The 15,641-nt window shown below is 41.2% G+C and overlaps 1 protein-coding gene across 4 annotated transcripts in view; it reads right to left on the bottom strand.

Annotated features, from left to right (window-relative positions):
• POC1B (POC1 centriolar protein B) overlaps nucleotides 1–14,961 on the bottom strand; it is a 53,312-nt gene extending 38,351 nt beyond the window's left edge. For 2 of the 4 annotated variants that reach the window (XM_054988654.1, XM_054988656.1), the window contains exons 1-6: nucleotides 14,292–14,370; nucleotides 12,969–13,053; nucleotides 10,822–10,993; nucleotides 8,848–9,027; nucleotides 5,036–5,143; nucleotides 4,188–4,303 (exon numbers count right to left, since the gene is read on the bottom strand). In XM_054988654.1, the coding sequence (XP_054844629.1) occupies nucleotides 4,188–4,303; nucleotides 5,036–5,143; nucleotides 8,848–9,027; nucleotides 10,822–10,993; nucleotides 12,969–13,053; nucleotides 14,292–14,315 (685 nt within the window). In that variant the 5' untranslated portion in view covers nucleotides 14,316–14,370. Of the gene's footprint in view, nucleotides 1–4,187; nucleotides 4,304–5,035; nucleotides 5,144–8,847; nucleotides 9,028–10,821; nucleotides 10,994–12,968; nucleotides 13,054–14,291; nucleotides 14,371–14,725 lie in introns of those variants that run through there. The other 2 variants (XM_054988655.1, XM_054988657.1) reach the window with 2 other exon arrangements.
• Nucleotides 14,962–15,641: the final 680 nt, after the last annotated feature.

Genomic DNA, 15,641 nt, shown 5'->3' with positions numbered 1-15,641 from the left:
CAAAAGACGATTGAAAGACAATGTTAGAACTGTATTGGATATTGTGGAATACGTGGATAAAAACAATGAAAAACAAGCAGCTCTAATGTTCTTGAATGCTGAGAAGGCCTTTGACAATTTGAACTGAATTTTCTTGTTTGACTTTCTGGAAAAGTTAATTTTTTAAAGAAAAATTTATAAAATGGTTGGATCTACAGCAGGATTTCTTGTGCAAATGGGAAATGGTGAGTAGTGGCTTTTGAATGGAAGACCAGAGAGCAATTCCAGAAAGAAAGAAAGAAAGAAAGAAAGAAAGAAAGAAAGAAAGAAAGAAAGAAAGAAAGAAAGAAAGAAAGAAAGACAGACAGACAGACAGACAGACAGACAGACAGACAGACAGACAGACAGACAGACAGACAGACAGACAGACAGACAGACAGACAGACAGACTCATGGTGGTATCATATGGAAAGGTTAATGCATGTGAACAAAGACCATAAGCAGCCAAACGTGTTGTAAGGGCTGGTGGGAGGGCTGACCACTGGGAGGGCTGACCACTGCCCAACTCACCAACTGACACCCTGTTGAGGCTGTCAGAGGCTGTCACTGATTAGGGGCTGTGGTTTCCCAGGTCAGTGGTCCTGAGGGACTTCAACATCCATGCAGAGGCTGTCTTGTCAGGGGCAGCCTCGGACTTTATGGCTGCCGACACTGGGTCTTTTCCAGATTGTGTTGACTTCCATGCATAAAGGTGGCCACATGCTAGATTTGATCTTTTGTGCAGGGATTGATCTGGAGTCCATGGCTGTTTGTTAGCTGTGCCATGGTCAGATAAATTCCTTGTTAGGGTGGGATTGATGTTAGCTGCCCCCTCCCACTTGGGTAATGAGCTGATTCGTACTTGCCTATGGAGACTTATGGATCCTAATGGATTCCAGAATGCTTTGCTTGATTTCTCTGGGCCTGCTGGCAGCTTGCTTGATGCGATTACTGAGTCCTGGAATAAGGGACTTCAGGAGGCCATTGATAGAGCTGCTCCCTGACGCCCTCTTCACCCTCAGCGGCTCAATGGTATAATGAGGAGCTAAGAGGTCGTTAAGACAGCTAGAGCATAAATGGTGCCAGACTCGTGACAAAACTATGAGAACATGTTATAGGGCTCAGTTGAAGGCCTACGAAGTAGCGGAGAAGGCAGCAAAGAGGAATTACAGCTTAACTGTTTAGACGGATTTGGCAGTTAACTATTCCTTCTATGGAGTCTAAAGTGGTAGATGATTAAATTTTAGCTGTGACTTATTTGTGACTTATTTTATGGATAAAGCCTCTGTGCTTCATGCCAACCTGGCTGCCAAGTTTGTTGCTAATAGCATACCAGCAGCTCCATCTGCATTGTTGAGTCCATTCTTAGACTCCTTCAGTCTATTTACCCCACAGTTTGGCTTGATTCTAAGCTTTCCATGGACAAGTAAGTGTCTATGGTGGCTAGAACAAGATTTTTTCATCTTCGCCAGGCCCAACACCTTTCCCCGTATCTATCTCAATCCGACCTTGCTACACTGATCCATGCGCCTGTCACCTCCCATTTAGACTACTGAGGGACCGCCTCTCCTGATATGTCCCCTGAAGAGCACTGTGCTCAGAAGATCAGAATTTACACCACCCTGAGCCCGGTTAAGAGGGAGGATGGTCTAGAAATCTAATTTATTTATTTATTTAATTAATTAAATAACTCACTTCACATAGGGCTACCTTTGAAGATGCTCAGGTGGTACAGAATGATGACTTCAGGTGGTACAGAATGTAGGTGCTAGATTGCTGACCAAGTCACCATGGTCAGCTCATATAACACTGAATTTGAAGCAGCTGCACTGGTTACCAGTTAACCTCTGGATCCAATTCAAGGTTTTGGTACTCACCTTTAAAGCCCTTCACATCTGAGACCCTCAAACTTTCAGGTCCACCTCTCTCCCCCCCCCCCCCCGACTGCTTCATTCATTTCAGAGGGCTTACTGGTGGTTCCTGGCCCCAGGATGGCATGACTTTCTTCCATCAGGAAGAGGGTCTTTATGATTATGGCACCTTCCCTTTGGAATGCAATCGGAAGGCACTCGTGCTCAGCAGGACCTGCTGATGTTTTGGCAGAACTATTCTGGCATGCCTTTGCTATCTAATATTCTTTTGTGAAGCAGAGCAAATTGCTGTGCATTTTTATCTATCTGTAATTTTTATGTTATTTGCAGGGTTTTTATACGCTGGGGTTGGGATTAGTGTTTTTTTTAAATTATTTGTATTAGGCTGTTTTAGTGTGATTTTATTGAATATTATATTTTTGTACTCTTTTTAACCATTGTAATTGTTGTAAACCACTTCAAGATCTTAACTGAAGAGAAGTGGTATAAAAACTGAATAAATACGTAAAAATAAAAACCCTAGACTGCCTTAATCGTCTCTCATCCAAGTATTGACTTCAGCTGACTTGCTTACAGTGAAATCCTACGCAGAGTTACCCCAGTATAAGTCCATTGAAATGAATGAGCTTAGATTGGAGTAACTCTGTTTAGACTTTACTGTTCATTTCTGAGATCTGATGAGATAAAACAACCATATGTGGAAGAGAATATTCTATAAAAGGTGGCTAAGGTGATTTCTTTAATTACAAAGACAATTACATGTTGCTGTGTATGTTACATGTTAATTTAACTGACCATTTCAAACACTATTACTGATATGTAACCATTATGAAGCATTTTCAAGCGTTTCTTCTACAGTCCTTCAATAACATTTAGAATACATTGGAAAGACAGGTCAGTTTTATTACCCCACTATTAAAGATGGAGAAAGCAAGTCCTACTTCTGAGCAAATAATGACTTACTTAATGCTATGTCTTACTTCTTACCATATGTGGATCAAGAAATGCCAGATGTGCAAGCTGGATGCAGAAAAGAAAGAGGCACTAGAGATCATATTGCAAATGTATGGTATGCTCCAGTAACCAGACAATTTCAGAAGAAAATCAGTTTATGTTTCAACAGTGTGGCTCATGAAAAACTAAGGACAGTTTTAAAAGGAATGAGTGTGTTACAACAACTGATTATTTTGATGTGTAATCTGTACTCCATACAAGAAGTCATTGTTAGGACAGAATATGAAAAAACAGAATTATTTCTAACTGGCAAAGGTGACAAAGATATGTACTCTCTCTCTCTCTTTCTGTTCAACCTATATGCAGAACATATCATAAGGAAAGCTGGATTAGATTTAATTGAAGGTAGAATGAAAACTGGTGGAAGAAACATTAACAATTTGAGATATGCAGATATCATATTACTGGCAGAAAACAGTAAAGACTTGACACAACTAGTGATGAAGGTTAAAGGAGAAAGTGCCAAAACAGGATTACAGCTGAACATCAAGAAGACAAAAGTAATGACTACTGAGAAATTACACCACTTTAAGACTAACAATGAAGAACCTGAAATTGTCAAAGATTTTCTATTCCGTGGCTCAAGCATCAACCAAATGGGAGACTGCAAACAAGAAATCAGAGAGAGACTGAGACTTGGAAGGGCAGCCATTAAGGAACTAGAAAAGATCCTTAAGGATAAATCTGTTTCACTGGGAATCATGATCACGATAACTCATACTATGGTATTCCCCAATCCCCACTACTATGTATAGATGTAAAAATTAATCAATGAAGAAATTTGACAGGAAAAAAAGATTCATTTGAAGGAGGAGAGTTTTACAGATACCATGGACTGCCAAAAATACAGGTTCTAGATCAAATTAAGCCTGAATTCTCCCTAGAAGCTAAAATCATTAAACAGAAGCTATTCTCCTTTGGCCACAACATGAGAAGACAAGACTCCCTAGAAAAAACAGTAATGCAAGGAAAAGTTAGAAGGCAGCAGGAAAAGAGAAAGATGGATTGACTCAATAAAGAAAGCCACTTCCTTCAGTTTGAAAGACCTGAACAAGGCTGTCAATGATAAGACATTTGGGGGGGCCGTCATTAATTCACTGGATCGTCATAAACTAAAAGAGACTTGATAGCACATCACACACACACACACACACAGAGAATTTCCTTGTGAATTCATGGCAAAAGGAAGATTTGAAAAGGGGCATCCCATATTCTTAGCCTCATTATCTGTTCTTAAAGAAATTACAAAGAAATTTTGTGATCTTGAGCTGCATGAACAATTACCTTGATGATTCTGCAATAATTTGTTTATTCGAATGTCCCATATTTTCACTGTGTGATCAGAACCTGCACAAGCTATGCATGTACCATCAGGATCAAAATCTACATAGTTTGCAAATCTACAAGAAAACAACAGAAATATCTTTGTCGTTATTCAGGAGCAGTGGCACCCACTTTGTTTAAGTCTGTCTAAAGATTTTATTCTTATATAAGGGAATATGTGACTGTCAGTACAGAAATAGCAGATACAATCACATTCTAATTCACATAAACACAGTCACAATTACTAATTAGATTTCTCCATCCCTCATCATTTGCAGGTTTGGAACAGCAAAGTGTATTTTGCTAAGCTGAAAAGGAAGTAGCTAACTGCACTGCTAATTGCACAGAGAGAAGGGAACATGAAACCATATGTCTCTTTTCCATAGTGCCAAGTTCCATAGTGTGAGCCAGTCTTTTGTGGCACATATATTTTAACCATGGAAGAGAAGAAATGAAAGAACACATGCACAGTTAAAGAGAATATAAACCACCGCTAACAGGATATAACTGCATATACTGCTATGGAGCGCCTGAAAAGACACATTCCAGCTGTGGAATATTGTATAGCAGAATGAAGTAAATGAACAGAGTAAATTCAGAAGAAAGGTAATACTGAAGTCTAGTATCCAAAAAAATTAAAGTATTAGAAACTAATTTAATTTTATACAGACTAGTAACAGTTACTATTCAGACAACTTCTCAATGAATCATAACAGCCTTACATGTCTCTTATAACACCATGCTGATAGAGCAATCAGAAATATAGACGAACTGAAGTAATCAGTAAAACACATTTTAAAAAAGCTTACCCATCACGATCTATTATGTTATCAACACATATTCTATTTCTTACATCCCAGATTTTAACAGTTTTGTCTTCACTACAAGATACTATTAATCTTCCATCAGGTGAATATCTAGAAAAGAAATGCAGAATAAGCAATTTATAAATTTAGAGATAGTTCAGTGTTTGAATATAGCACTAACAATTTTCATAAGAACAGAAAACAAATTTCTATCCTGACCTACTGACATACAGAAATTTGGATGTATTAAATGACAAAAAAAATTCAATCAGACCTGTGTTGAGCATTTACAGTGCAATCCTACACAGCCAGTTTGGTGTAGTGGTTAAGAGCAGCAGGACTCTAATCTGGAGAGCTGGGTTTGATTCCCCACTCCTCCACTTGAAGCCAGCTGGGTGACCTTGGGCTAGTCACAGTTCTCTGGAGCTCTCTCAGCCCCTCTCTCCTCACAGGGTGTTTTGTTGTGGGGATAATAACAACATACTTTGTAAACCGCTCTGAGTGGGTGTTAAATCATCCTGAAGGGCGGTATATAATTGAATGTTGTTATTGTTGTTATTATTACACCTTCTAAGCCCGCTGACTTCAATGGACTTAGAAGGGTGTAACTCTGCACTGTTAAAGTCTGCTTAAATAAAATGTTACACACTGCACCATTTGTTTTACTAAGGAAACTAACCAACAAAGGGGTGGGGAGAACTCCCCAATAGGGCAACAATAACTCACTACATTAAACACACACGATTAAATAGAGCAATAATTATACATCCCCAATAAATATTTTAGAAAGATTAAAAAAAAATTAAAATATTTTACTCAATAAATATGCTGAAGTGCTAAGCACTCACAATACCATAAATATTTCACAATAAATATAGTCATGAGAGAGACAACACGCACATCCAGATTAACAAAGTCCACTATGGCTGTGCAAGACCTCTTAAAGGTACCACTCCTTAGAATTACGTCAGTCTGTAGTAGTATTCTTCAGAATAAACATCACAATTTTATCTTCACAAGACTGTACAATAATGTATATCTACTTTGTCTTTCTTGAACTATAGGCACAACAGGAGCACCCAGAGACCGGACATCCCCTGCGGCTCTGCTCGACGACAAATTCAATGCCAGTACAGTTTATCATTTCACATGTTGCTTTTTTAAGGGCTATCAATATTATAAAGGTTTTTCCATCTTTTACTCCCTCAGACACATATACAGACTTTCCTGACAGCGGCCATGTCCTGTCACGTGAATGATATCATAACAAATATGAAATCTGTAGGCAGCGAACTCACACAAGAGTTAGGATTCTGCTCATGGTGCTGGTCATAGTCATGAGTGGTAAGTAGGGCTGTGCTATTCGGGTTTCACTTCAGGTAAAGTTACCCAAAGTGGACCCGATTCAGCAAGCCTCGGCATTCCCGAAGTGGGGCCAGCATGCTGGCCCCGCTTCAGGAATGCCGAAGCTAAGCTTACCAAAGTGATTCGGGTCACTTTGGGGCTTGTTTAAAGGGCAAGCAGCGGCAGGGCCCTTTAAACATCAACCCCCCACCTTCCCCCACCTACCTTGCGGTGGCTCGGGGCTGGCTCCTCTGCCGCCGCCGCACTGCCACCCGAGCCTGCAGGGTGATGGGGAAGGCTCAAGCCGCCTCCTCCGGCCTCAAATGGCCGTGGCATGCTGGCGCTGCAGCAGCCATTTGAGGGGCAGGAAGGGCCAGAGAAGGCAGAGAAAGCCCTTCCTGCCCCTCAAATAGCCACTGTGGTGCCAGCATGACATGGCCATTTGAGGGGCAGGAAGGGCCGGAGGAGGAGGCTCCAGTCTTCCCCACCACCCCAGGCTCGGGCGGCGGCAAATGAGCCGGCTGGCTCCAGGTCACGCTGCCTTGTGCTGCCACCGCCACCACCACGACAGCGGCGGCGGCCTGCCTCCCAGCTGATAACTCTCCTGCCGCCAGGTAAGTGGGTGGGGGTTGGAGGGTTCTCCCCAGGGTTGGGTGGGGGTGGAGGGGTCTCCCCAGGGGGGTTGGGGGGTAGAGGGGTTGGTGGTGGGGAGCTTCCCCCCCTCGCTTCAGTATGCTCCGAATCTTCTTGGAGCATACCGAAGCGATTCCCGAAACCCGAATCCGAAGTGGCTTGCCGCTTCGGATTTGTGGGTATCCAGAATTGGTTTCCCGCTTCAGGTAAACCCAAAGCAGGAATACCGAATCTCCCCACCCATGCACAGCCGTAGTGGTAAGCTTAGTTTTTCAATAGTTCATCAGTATATCTAATTTTCAACATGGCACCATCTGTGGAGACTTAAATATGGAGATTGGGACCGTGAACAGACAACACAACTCTTTCTAGAAACTTCAGGAAAGCCCTAGGTTTGCAGAAAAATCTGAAATCTAAACACACACACACACACAGCGTTAAAAAAATCCAAAGTAATAGAAACAGCACCTGTACATTTAAGAACTGAATGCCCAGTGCAATGGCCTCTGTGGGGGTTGCTAGGCAAATACAATACTGCCAACCATCAAGCCTTAGTTTTTGCCAGTAAAAGGCAAGGGAAGAAGGCGGGGCCTGTTTTGGCCTGTGAGGGAGGATTCCAGGGCCAGGCCTAGCACCAACCATGGGCAGGCCCAGCTGCTCACTACTATTCAACAGCAGCCAGCACATGAAAGTGTGATGTAACAGAGTTTCAGACTAGGCTCTGGGAGACCTAGGTTTAAATCCCCCATTCTGCCATAAAAACTCACTGGGTGACTTTGGGTCAGCCTAACCTAGCTCACAGGGTTTTTGTAGAAATAAAATGGAGGACAGAAAAGCAATGTAAGCTGCTTTGGGTCCCTTCATGGTAAAAAAACAGGATATAAATGAAATAAATAAATAATAAATATAGCTGAAAATGGCAGGACAGATAATAAACAAGTTAGTTAATAGATGGGAAGGACTGAATGGCTAGTGTGGGGGAAGGAAAGAAGAAAGCAGAGAAAGGGCTGCCAGGAGATATGAGGGCTGCCAGGAGTTACTGAAGAAATAATTGAGGAAAGGATATAGGGGGAAATGGGCTGCCCCCCAAGTCCTTGCAGGTCCCCCACTTGTTCTCATTAAAATACAACTTTGATTGATGGTGGCCAATGAGAGACTGACATTGCTAGCTATTTTATCAGATGCTAAACTTCGAATACCTCTGACACTGTGTTGCAGTTTGTGAGGCCAAAAGTGAGGAAAACTACTTTGATTTAAAGGATAAGGGCTGATATTTTATGACTGACTTCCTCCACTCCTTGAATGTGGTGATCTAGTGAAAGTCCTGGATTCGCAATGATGTATAATTTCCTTGAACCACAAACTATGGACATAATGACCAACTGTGCTTAGCTGTGAATATAGAAGTGTTCATTAACAGTACAAGGGAGAAGGAGGAGAAACACATAAGACCAAGGATGACCCAAGTTCATTCCTGTAATGTTAATCCAAAGTTTGTTGTTAGATCCAATCAATGCTCACCAACCAACTTTATAGCCTAGCTGAGTCAAAGCAACTGGACTTAAGTACATTTAGACTCACCGGATTTCTTATAACTGCTGTTTAAAAATTCTTTTCAGATGTAGAATTATGTTAACTGGACATTTTTTTTAAAAAAATATAAAATTAACAGTCTAATCTGTAAGTACATAAGAAGAGATTTAAGGCACAGAGCATGACATCACATGTTGCCGGGGGGGGGGGGAAGAATCAAAGTAGTATGTTCTTTTGTTAAACCAGTTTAAACAAAATAGTTAATGTTAAAGAGTAGGCTGGCAGCTATACTACTGAGCACTCACTTTGCACAGCGTACCCAGTGGGTATGTTGAGATAAGGATAGCAAAACACGTTGACTATATATACTCCATACTTTGACCGATCTGTCATTGGATGCAGTAACTAGGAATTGACTGTCATGTGAGAAGTTCACACTGCGGACTGGTGCAGTATGGCCTTTCAATGGTGTAGATTCGCCATGACTATAAACAAAAGAAAAATTGCATTTATATTAGCCTCACAATAATGTAACCAAAAGAAATTGAAAGGTTACAGTTCAATTAACTTTTCTCTCTACTTGGGTAGTTTAAAGATGGTTAGTATTTTCAAAGAAGACCTACGAGAATTCCTCTTTCTTTAACATGAGACCTCAGGTTTTCCGCATGTTTTTCCCCATCAGTTCTAGCCCTATACTGCTTTGATTTACCTCTTGATTTCTGCATACATTTTATTGCCTTTAGTTTTTTATTTGGGGTTCTTTGATTTTCCCCGTTTTTTTCAGGTTCTTTTGAGGCCACTTTTAACCCTGTCTTTTTTCTGGAAGCCGATTTTGAGTTTATTTTTTTACTCTTCTGCAAAGTTTATTTCAGTTTTGTTTGTCCTGCCCATTCCCACCCACCTCCAACTCACTTTGTGATGATTGGATGCTGGTAATTGCTGAACTGCTCCTCCCCCCTCCCTTCCAGTTTTCTTTTTTTTACAACATCACTTTCATAGCATAATAGTGACCTACAGTTGTCAACAGATCCTATGAATTCCCAGCTTTCATTTTTAAAAAAGGTAAATCTCTAGTCTCTTCCACTGCGGAGATATGCCTTTTTCCTTACATCTCTCCAAGGGAAAGGACTAGAGACTTACTTTTAAAAAATGAAAGCTGAAAATTCAGAGAATCTGCTGCATCTATTATTACAACAGCAAGCCAATACAGCTATATGAAAATGACGATTTTTAAAAATAACGGCAAAAGCCCTGATGGCCCAGGGAAGGGGAGGTGGCCACTTCTGGAGCTAAAAAAAGCTATGTGGGTTGAAAAGCACATAGCTACTGCTGTTCTAGGCTCCGTCCCCAACAAAAGTCGTTTTGCCTTGCTGACGCCAGCTGATGCCTCCTGGCTCTGGGTCAGCCCAGGCAGGGCTCTCCAGTTTGGACTATGTGGCGGGATTTAGGTATGGGTGGCAGAGCTGTTCACCTTTTAGGTTTCCCCATGTATTCATTTTCAATTTTTTTAAAAATTCAGCTCTTATAGCAATATAACCATTCACAAAAAAATTAAAAAGTGTATGTGTGCTGTGACATCACTGATGATGCTACTGATGACAACAGTCCCCTCACTTGAAAATCTTGATTATGAAGGCATGTGCAGAACAAAATAAACTGACTCCACTACTGTAAAAATGCAAAAGGAAGGCAGATGTGCGAAAGAACATTACTCAAACCAATTTCAATGAATCGACTGTGTGGAAAAGCCCCTTTGCACAAAAGAACAACTCTAAATCTCAATATGTTTATTAAGGGCCCAACCAATGGAAGCTTCATGCCTAGATCTCCCAGAGCAATTTTTAAACTTTATTATCAGGCACACAGGGGCCTGATTTGGATTGGGACTACATAGGAGGGGGGATTTAAGCCTTGCCTTCCCTGCATGCCAATTTCCTGGCCTGAAACAGCCATAGGGCTTCAGGTCAGTTTCATGTCAGAGGGCAGAAAGACTTAAATTCTTCTGTCACACTGAATGAGGACCTTATGCACCTGATACTTGAGTTTCACTACACAATGAATTCAGCCTCAAAATAAGGGTCACATTATAAAACCATTACAGCCAACCAAAACACAACAGTTAAAACATATGAAGACATTAAAACATTAATTACAATACTTAAAACTATTACAAATTTTGGGCATGAAGGACAGATATGCCCTAAATCTCTGACACTTTCAATATGGCACTGATGCAAAAGCAAATGAAATGGAAAACTTTATTTTTCAGTAATACTTACATACAAGGAATCCATAGCCTGGCTGTCCTGTCTTGAGAAGCAGATGCTAGCAACTGCCCATCTGGTGAAAACTCTACACTGGTTACACCTTCCATGTGACCTATGAATCTGAAAGCTTTGGAGTTTGGCCTTAGATTCCATATCATAAGAAACCTATCCAAAGAAGATGTGGCTGGCAAGAAATAGTTAGAAAGCTGTTGATTATAAAAGCAACATAGCCAAATCATTGCATCCACAATATATTATAAGATAGACCGAGTTTTTATTCTATATACTGTGTCTTTGGTCTTTTACTTCCAATTCATGAGTTATTATAAGAATAAAATATTGAATCTAATATAAACATTAATTTACATCTGACTGAAATCTAGGAAAAGAAAATGGTGGCTTGTGAGGAATCAGAGAGGGGGAAAATATAAAATTGTCAATTCCCCTGAACTGCACGAGACTGGTAAGCACCAGAGATGCCCTAAGCAGATGCCCAAGCATCCTACTCTTAATTAATTTCATCAGGCTCAGGCCTCTGCCAGAAAAGGAAACAATATCTCCACAATTTTTGAAAATTAAGAAGTTTGCTTATAAAAGTACATTTAATAAGACCATGATGGAATATTCATCAAAAATTTACACTGCTATTACCTTTCTTTGGGTTCTAAACTGTAAAGCCACTCCATGGAATTTTGGCCCAGAAGTCTGAACTTTTGAAGTGCTTTATACATGAGATTTTAGACAAAGAATTAAAAGTGGAGTTTTGATACGTATAATTTATAGTATTATTATAAAATTAGTATTTGCAAAAAATTATAGCAAATTATGGCGTATGTTCTTTATAAACTATAGAACAGGAAGCTATATATTGTTGTTAATAATGCCCGAAGACCTGTTTGGCTGTTACAGGTAGAACCGACAGAACAAGAGATAATGTTAATTTCTTCTGGCTCCTAAAGACATGAGAGGGTAAAGGAAAAGGAGCCCAAGATCCAGTTTTAATGCAACACTGTATATGTAGTTTTATTTCCCTCCTTTGAAAATCAGTGTGCCCAGACGTATATTGACAGCTATATGTAAGGGCCACTTAAGCAGTTAAATTAATCTTGTAACACAGTTTTTTCACCATACAATGAATTCAGCCTCAAAATAATTTTATGCCAGTCATAGAAAAAAAAAGATGAGATGGATCAACACAATAAATTGGCAACTGATAATGTAGGTGAGAGGCTGCTGAACAGTGGTACAGCATCTGCTTGGCACACAGAAGCTCCCAGGCTCAATCCCTGGCATTTACAGTTAAGGATCAGGTAGCAGGTGATGTGAAAGACCTCCACTTGAATCCCTGGACAGCCACTGCCAGTCTGAGTAGACAATACTGACCTTGATGGACCAATGATCTGATTAAGTATAAGGCAGCTTCATGTGTGTTCATGTGCATACATATGTGGGCGTGTCTCAGTGCACGTCTCAGTGAAATAATATATGGAAAGCAGTAATCCATTCTAACACTTTCCATGGAGACAAAAGATTACTTTGAAGTCAGTTTTAAGGGTAGCCACATCATAAGATGACTAAAAAATATATTTTAGGTGTTTTGTTAAACATCTATCTTGGCTCAAAGTCGCAAGGGGTCCTAAGTCTGCCCATAAGATACAATAGGCAAGGAAGCCTGGAATCCGAAGTTTAGACTTCTCAGTAATTTCCCCAATTATGTCATATATAAAGAGACAAGAAAAAGACTCTCCCATGTTTTGAGCAATTATGAATTATCAGCATTCAACACGTGTGGGAAGCAAATTGTACTTCTAACTGGGAAATTAGAACTGCATTACAAAAGACACTTTATTCTATATATTGAAGGTATATTCCAGTTCCGCTTATCTTAAAACTAGGTCTTTCCTGTCACTGCAGGGCTCCTGAGGTCTACCAATGGAAGAAGCTGCCCTCTGATTGCTGCTCCAATTTCACTGCTTATTATCACAGAGCAACTATACTGTTTTTTTCTAATACCCACTTCGCTATAGGACAAAGAATTCAAAAGATTCCACAGCAAAGTGTTTCCACTAGGGAACATTTTTTACTTTGACACAGAATGAAAATTCCAACAAAAGACCAGATGAATCCTCTGTTTGTATGTGCTTCTGTAACAAACTTACCAAGTACTTTAGTATTTGGACTGAAGGCAACACAGGTTACTGCATCTTTGTGGCCTTTAAAATGACGGATCAAAATAGGATCCTCCTAATAAAAAAGAGTATTTTATTTTAAATAGGCACATAGTTTACTAGAAGAATAAATAAATTGCTTCAATATACAAAATTCTACAATAACTCTATTAAGTCTTTAATATCCATAAATTAGTTGGTAAATTATTAATCCACTTAACTATGTGCTTTCCACATTTGAAGTAATGCTTGCAGCTTGATTTGCAATTCACTTGTCCAGTACCTGATTTAAGGTGATTTAGCACTACAACTAAATCATGGGTAGGCACTGTTGCATGGGTAACAGTGTAAGTTCATGAGACGCCCAGACAGGGCGATCCACAATCTTGTCACAGCAATGCTCATACATCTGCCTATTTCTCTAATATGCATTTGTCTAATATGCATTTGTCTGCTTCCCAGCTGAATAAAACTATGCTATTCTAAGGCAACAGGCCAGAAAGGCTTGCATTTTAAGCTTAGCATGTAACTAGAATGGTGCTGCCTCACCCGTAACTTGTGGCACATTTCCTGACAAGGTTCATCACTACTTATATAAATCAATGAAACTTAGTGGCTTCATTGGCCTGTCTTTTTCTTGTCATAGATTCCACCAACCACATAGTCTGTATGGATCATTTGTAATTTGTAGTAATTTTTCCACTACGAAACTTCTTTGTTAGAGTTGACTGGCAGTGCACAAAAACCATGACTTGCATTTCCAGTAAACAATCCAGGTAACACCTCTGTCATGCAAATAAAGCAACTTGGGCAGAAAAAAAGCTGGTCATAAGCATATCGGTGATGTGAATTATCCCTCAATTTTAAAATGATTAAGCTTATGACCAAGGTACACTCAATCTTCAGCACTGGTTTTGGTTTTTGTTCCTTCCTAGTATGACTTTTATAGCATTAAAAATCCTAGGAAAATGATGATAGTAGTCATCATGTCAGTTAAGACTACAGTGCAAGATGGGGGAGGGAAAGAAGAACATGCATTTCGAAAGCATCAGAACAACAGATTTGGGTCTCCTCTGAGGACACATCCCTTCATTTAACAGCTCACACCAGAAGTGTGAAATCCTAGATGAATAGTTGGAGCAGTCTGTTGCTGCCAAACCAACGAAGAACAATGTCAAACTTTAAAAATGACAAGTGTATGGCAGCATACGTTTTAAGCGAGCCTGATCTCACTGTACCAGTGGAATGAAACATTACCCAGCAGGGAGAAATAATCTCCTTCTCTATGTATGTACACACATACGCAAACACAACCTGCTTACTGAAACACTTCATCATGTACTTGGCGCTGCAGAAAGTGGGCTCTTGTCCATGAAAGCTTAGGCAAGAAAAAAAATGTTGGATCTTCAAAACGCCACATGACAACGATTGCCACAATAAATGCGTAGGTCTTTAAGATGCCATAAGACTCTTCGATGTTTTGCAATTGAGGAGCGCTGCGCTTGGAATAACAGTGGAATCCTAAAAGTCATTCCAGTCTAAGCCCACTGATTTCAGTGGGCTTAAGACTGGAGCAACTCTGCTTAGGACTGCATTGTAAGGCTCCCGAGGCGGACGGGCGCAGGTTTTTGCTCAATAAGGCCCCGTTTACTCAACGGTCAGCGTGTTAGCCGGAGCCTGAGGAAACAACAAAGGAAGGAGGGGGGGAGCGGCCCACCCGCGGGATCGCAACATCCCCTGCCTCGTACCAGTACAGACGCCATCCACGTCTAAACCCAGACGCCGCGCTCGCTTCCTGCTTCGCCAGCCCCTCGGCCCTGTCAAAAACCCCGCGCCCCAGACCGCCTCAGTCGAGCCCTGATCACGCCTCCGCAGAAAGGAAAGGGGATGAAGCTCCGTTCTTGCGAGGTCATCACCCTCGCCCAAACGGGAAAGCGGAAAAGCCGTTGGGGGGGGGGGCGCCGGCCCGGCCACTCAAAGCCCAGTTTGGACATCTATGCAATAGGCGCTCGATTCGTCCTAAAAGCAACTGCGTCTCTGCGGCGGCAGAAGACGCGTTAGGGCTGTTGCCTAGTTAACAGGATGTCCCCGGATGTGAGTTTATGGGCGGGGCGCGAGGCGATTAAAAAGGCTTAGCCTAAGGTGGATGGCGTCATCGCCCTCCCTCCTCACGCAGAAGGAAGGAGCGGGAGGGCTCCGCTTTGGTTTCGCGGGCGTCAGACCGCCAATATCGGCTTAGTGCTGTGGCAGGGGAGAAATGAAGGTATTCCCTAAAAATAGCCAGCTCACACCAATCATTCCCTTCCCCATTCCTTTTGGAAAGACTCCCTGTATGAAGAAGTGTGTCTCGTGCGTAGGGATTTACCCTCATCTGACATCTCGAACAATGGTTGCCATTCTCTCGGTGGGGCCTGGAGACCTTCCCGTTACAACGAATCTCCAAATTACAAAGATCCATTCCCCTGGTGAAAATCGTTTCAGTTGGGTAGCTGTGTTGGTCTGCAGTAGAAGAACAAGATTCGAGTCCAATTGCACCTTAGAGAGCCGCTAGCTTTTCAAGGTACCAGTTTTTGAGACTCTAAGCTCCCTTCATCAGAAATGAAAAGCTTATAACTGGAAATCCAGTTGGTGTCTAAGGTGCAACTGGACTTGAATGTTACTCTC

This window comes from Eublepharis macularius, chromosome 9, assembly GCF_028583425.1.
Source record: "Eublepharis macularius isolate TG4126 chromosome 9, MPM_Emac_v1.0, whole genome shotgun sequence".
NCBI classification, from domain to species: domain Eukaryota; kingdom Metazoa; phylum Chordata; class Lepidosauria; order Squamata; family Eublepharidae; genus Eublepharis; species Eublepharis macularius.
This window is presented reverse-complemented; position numbering and strand designations above follow the sequence as displayed.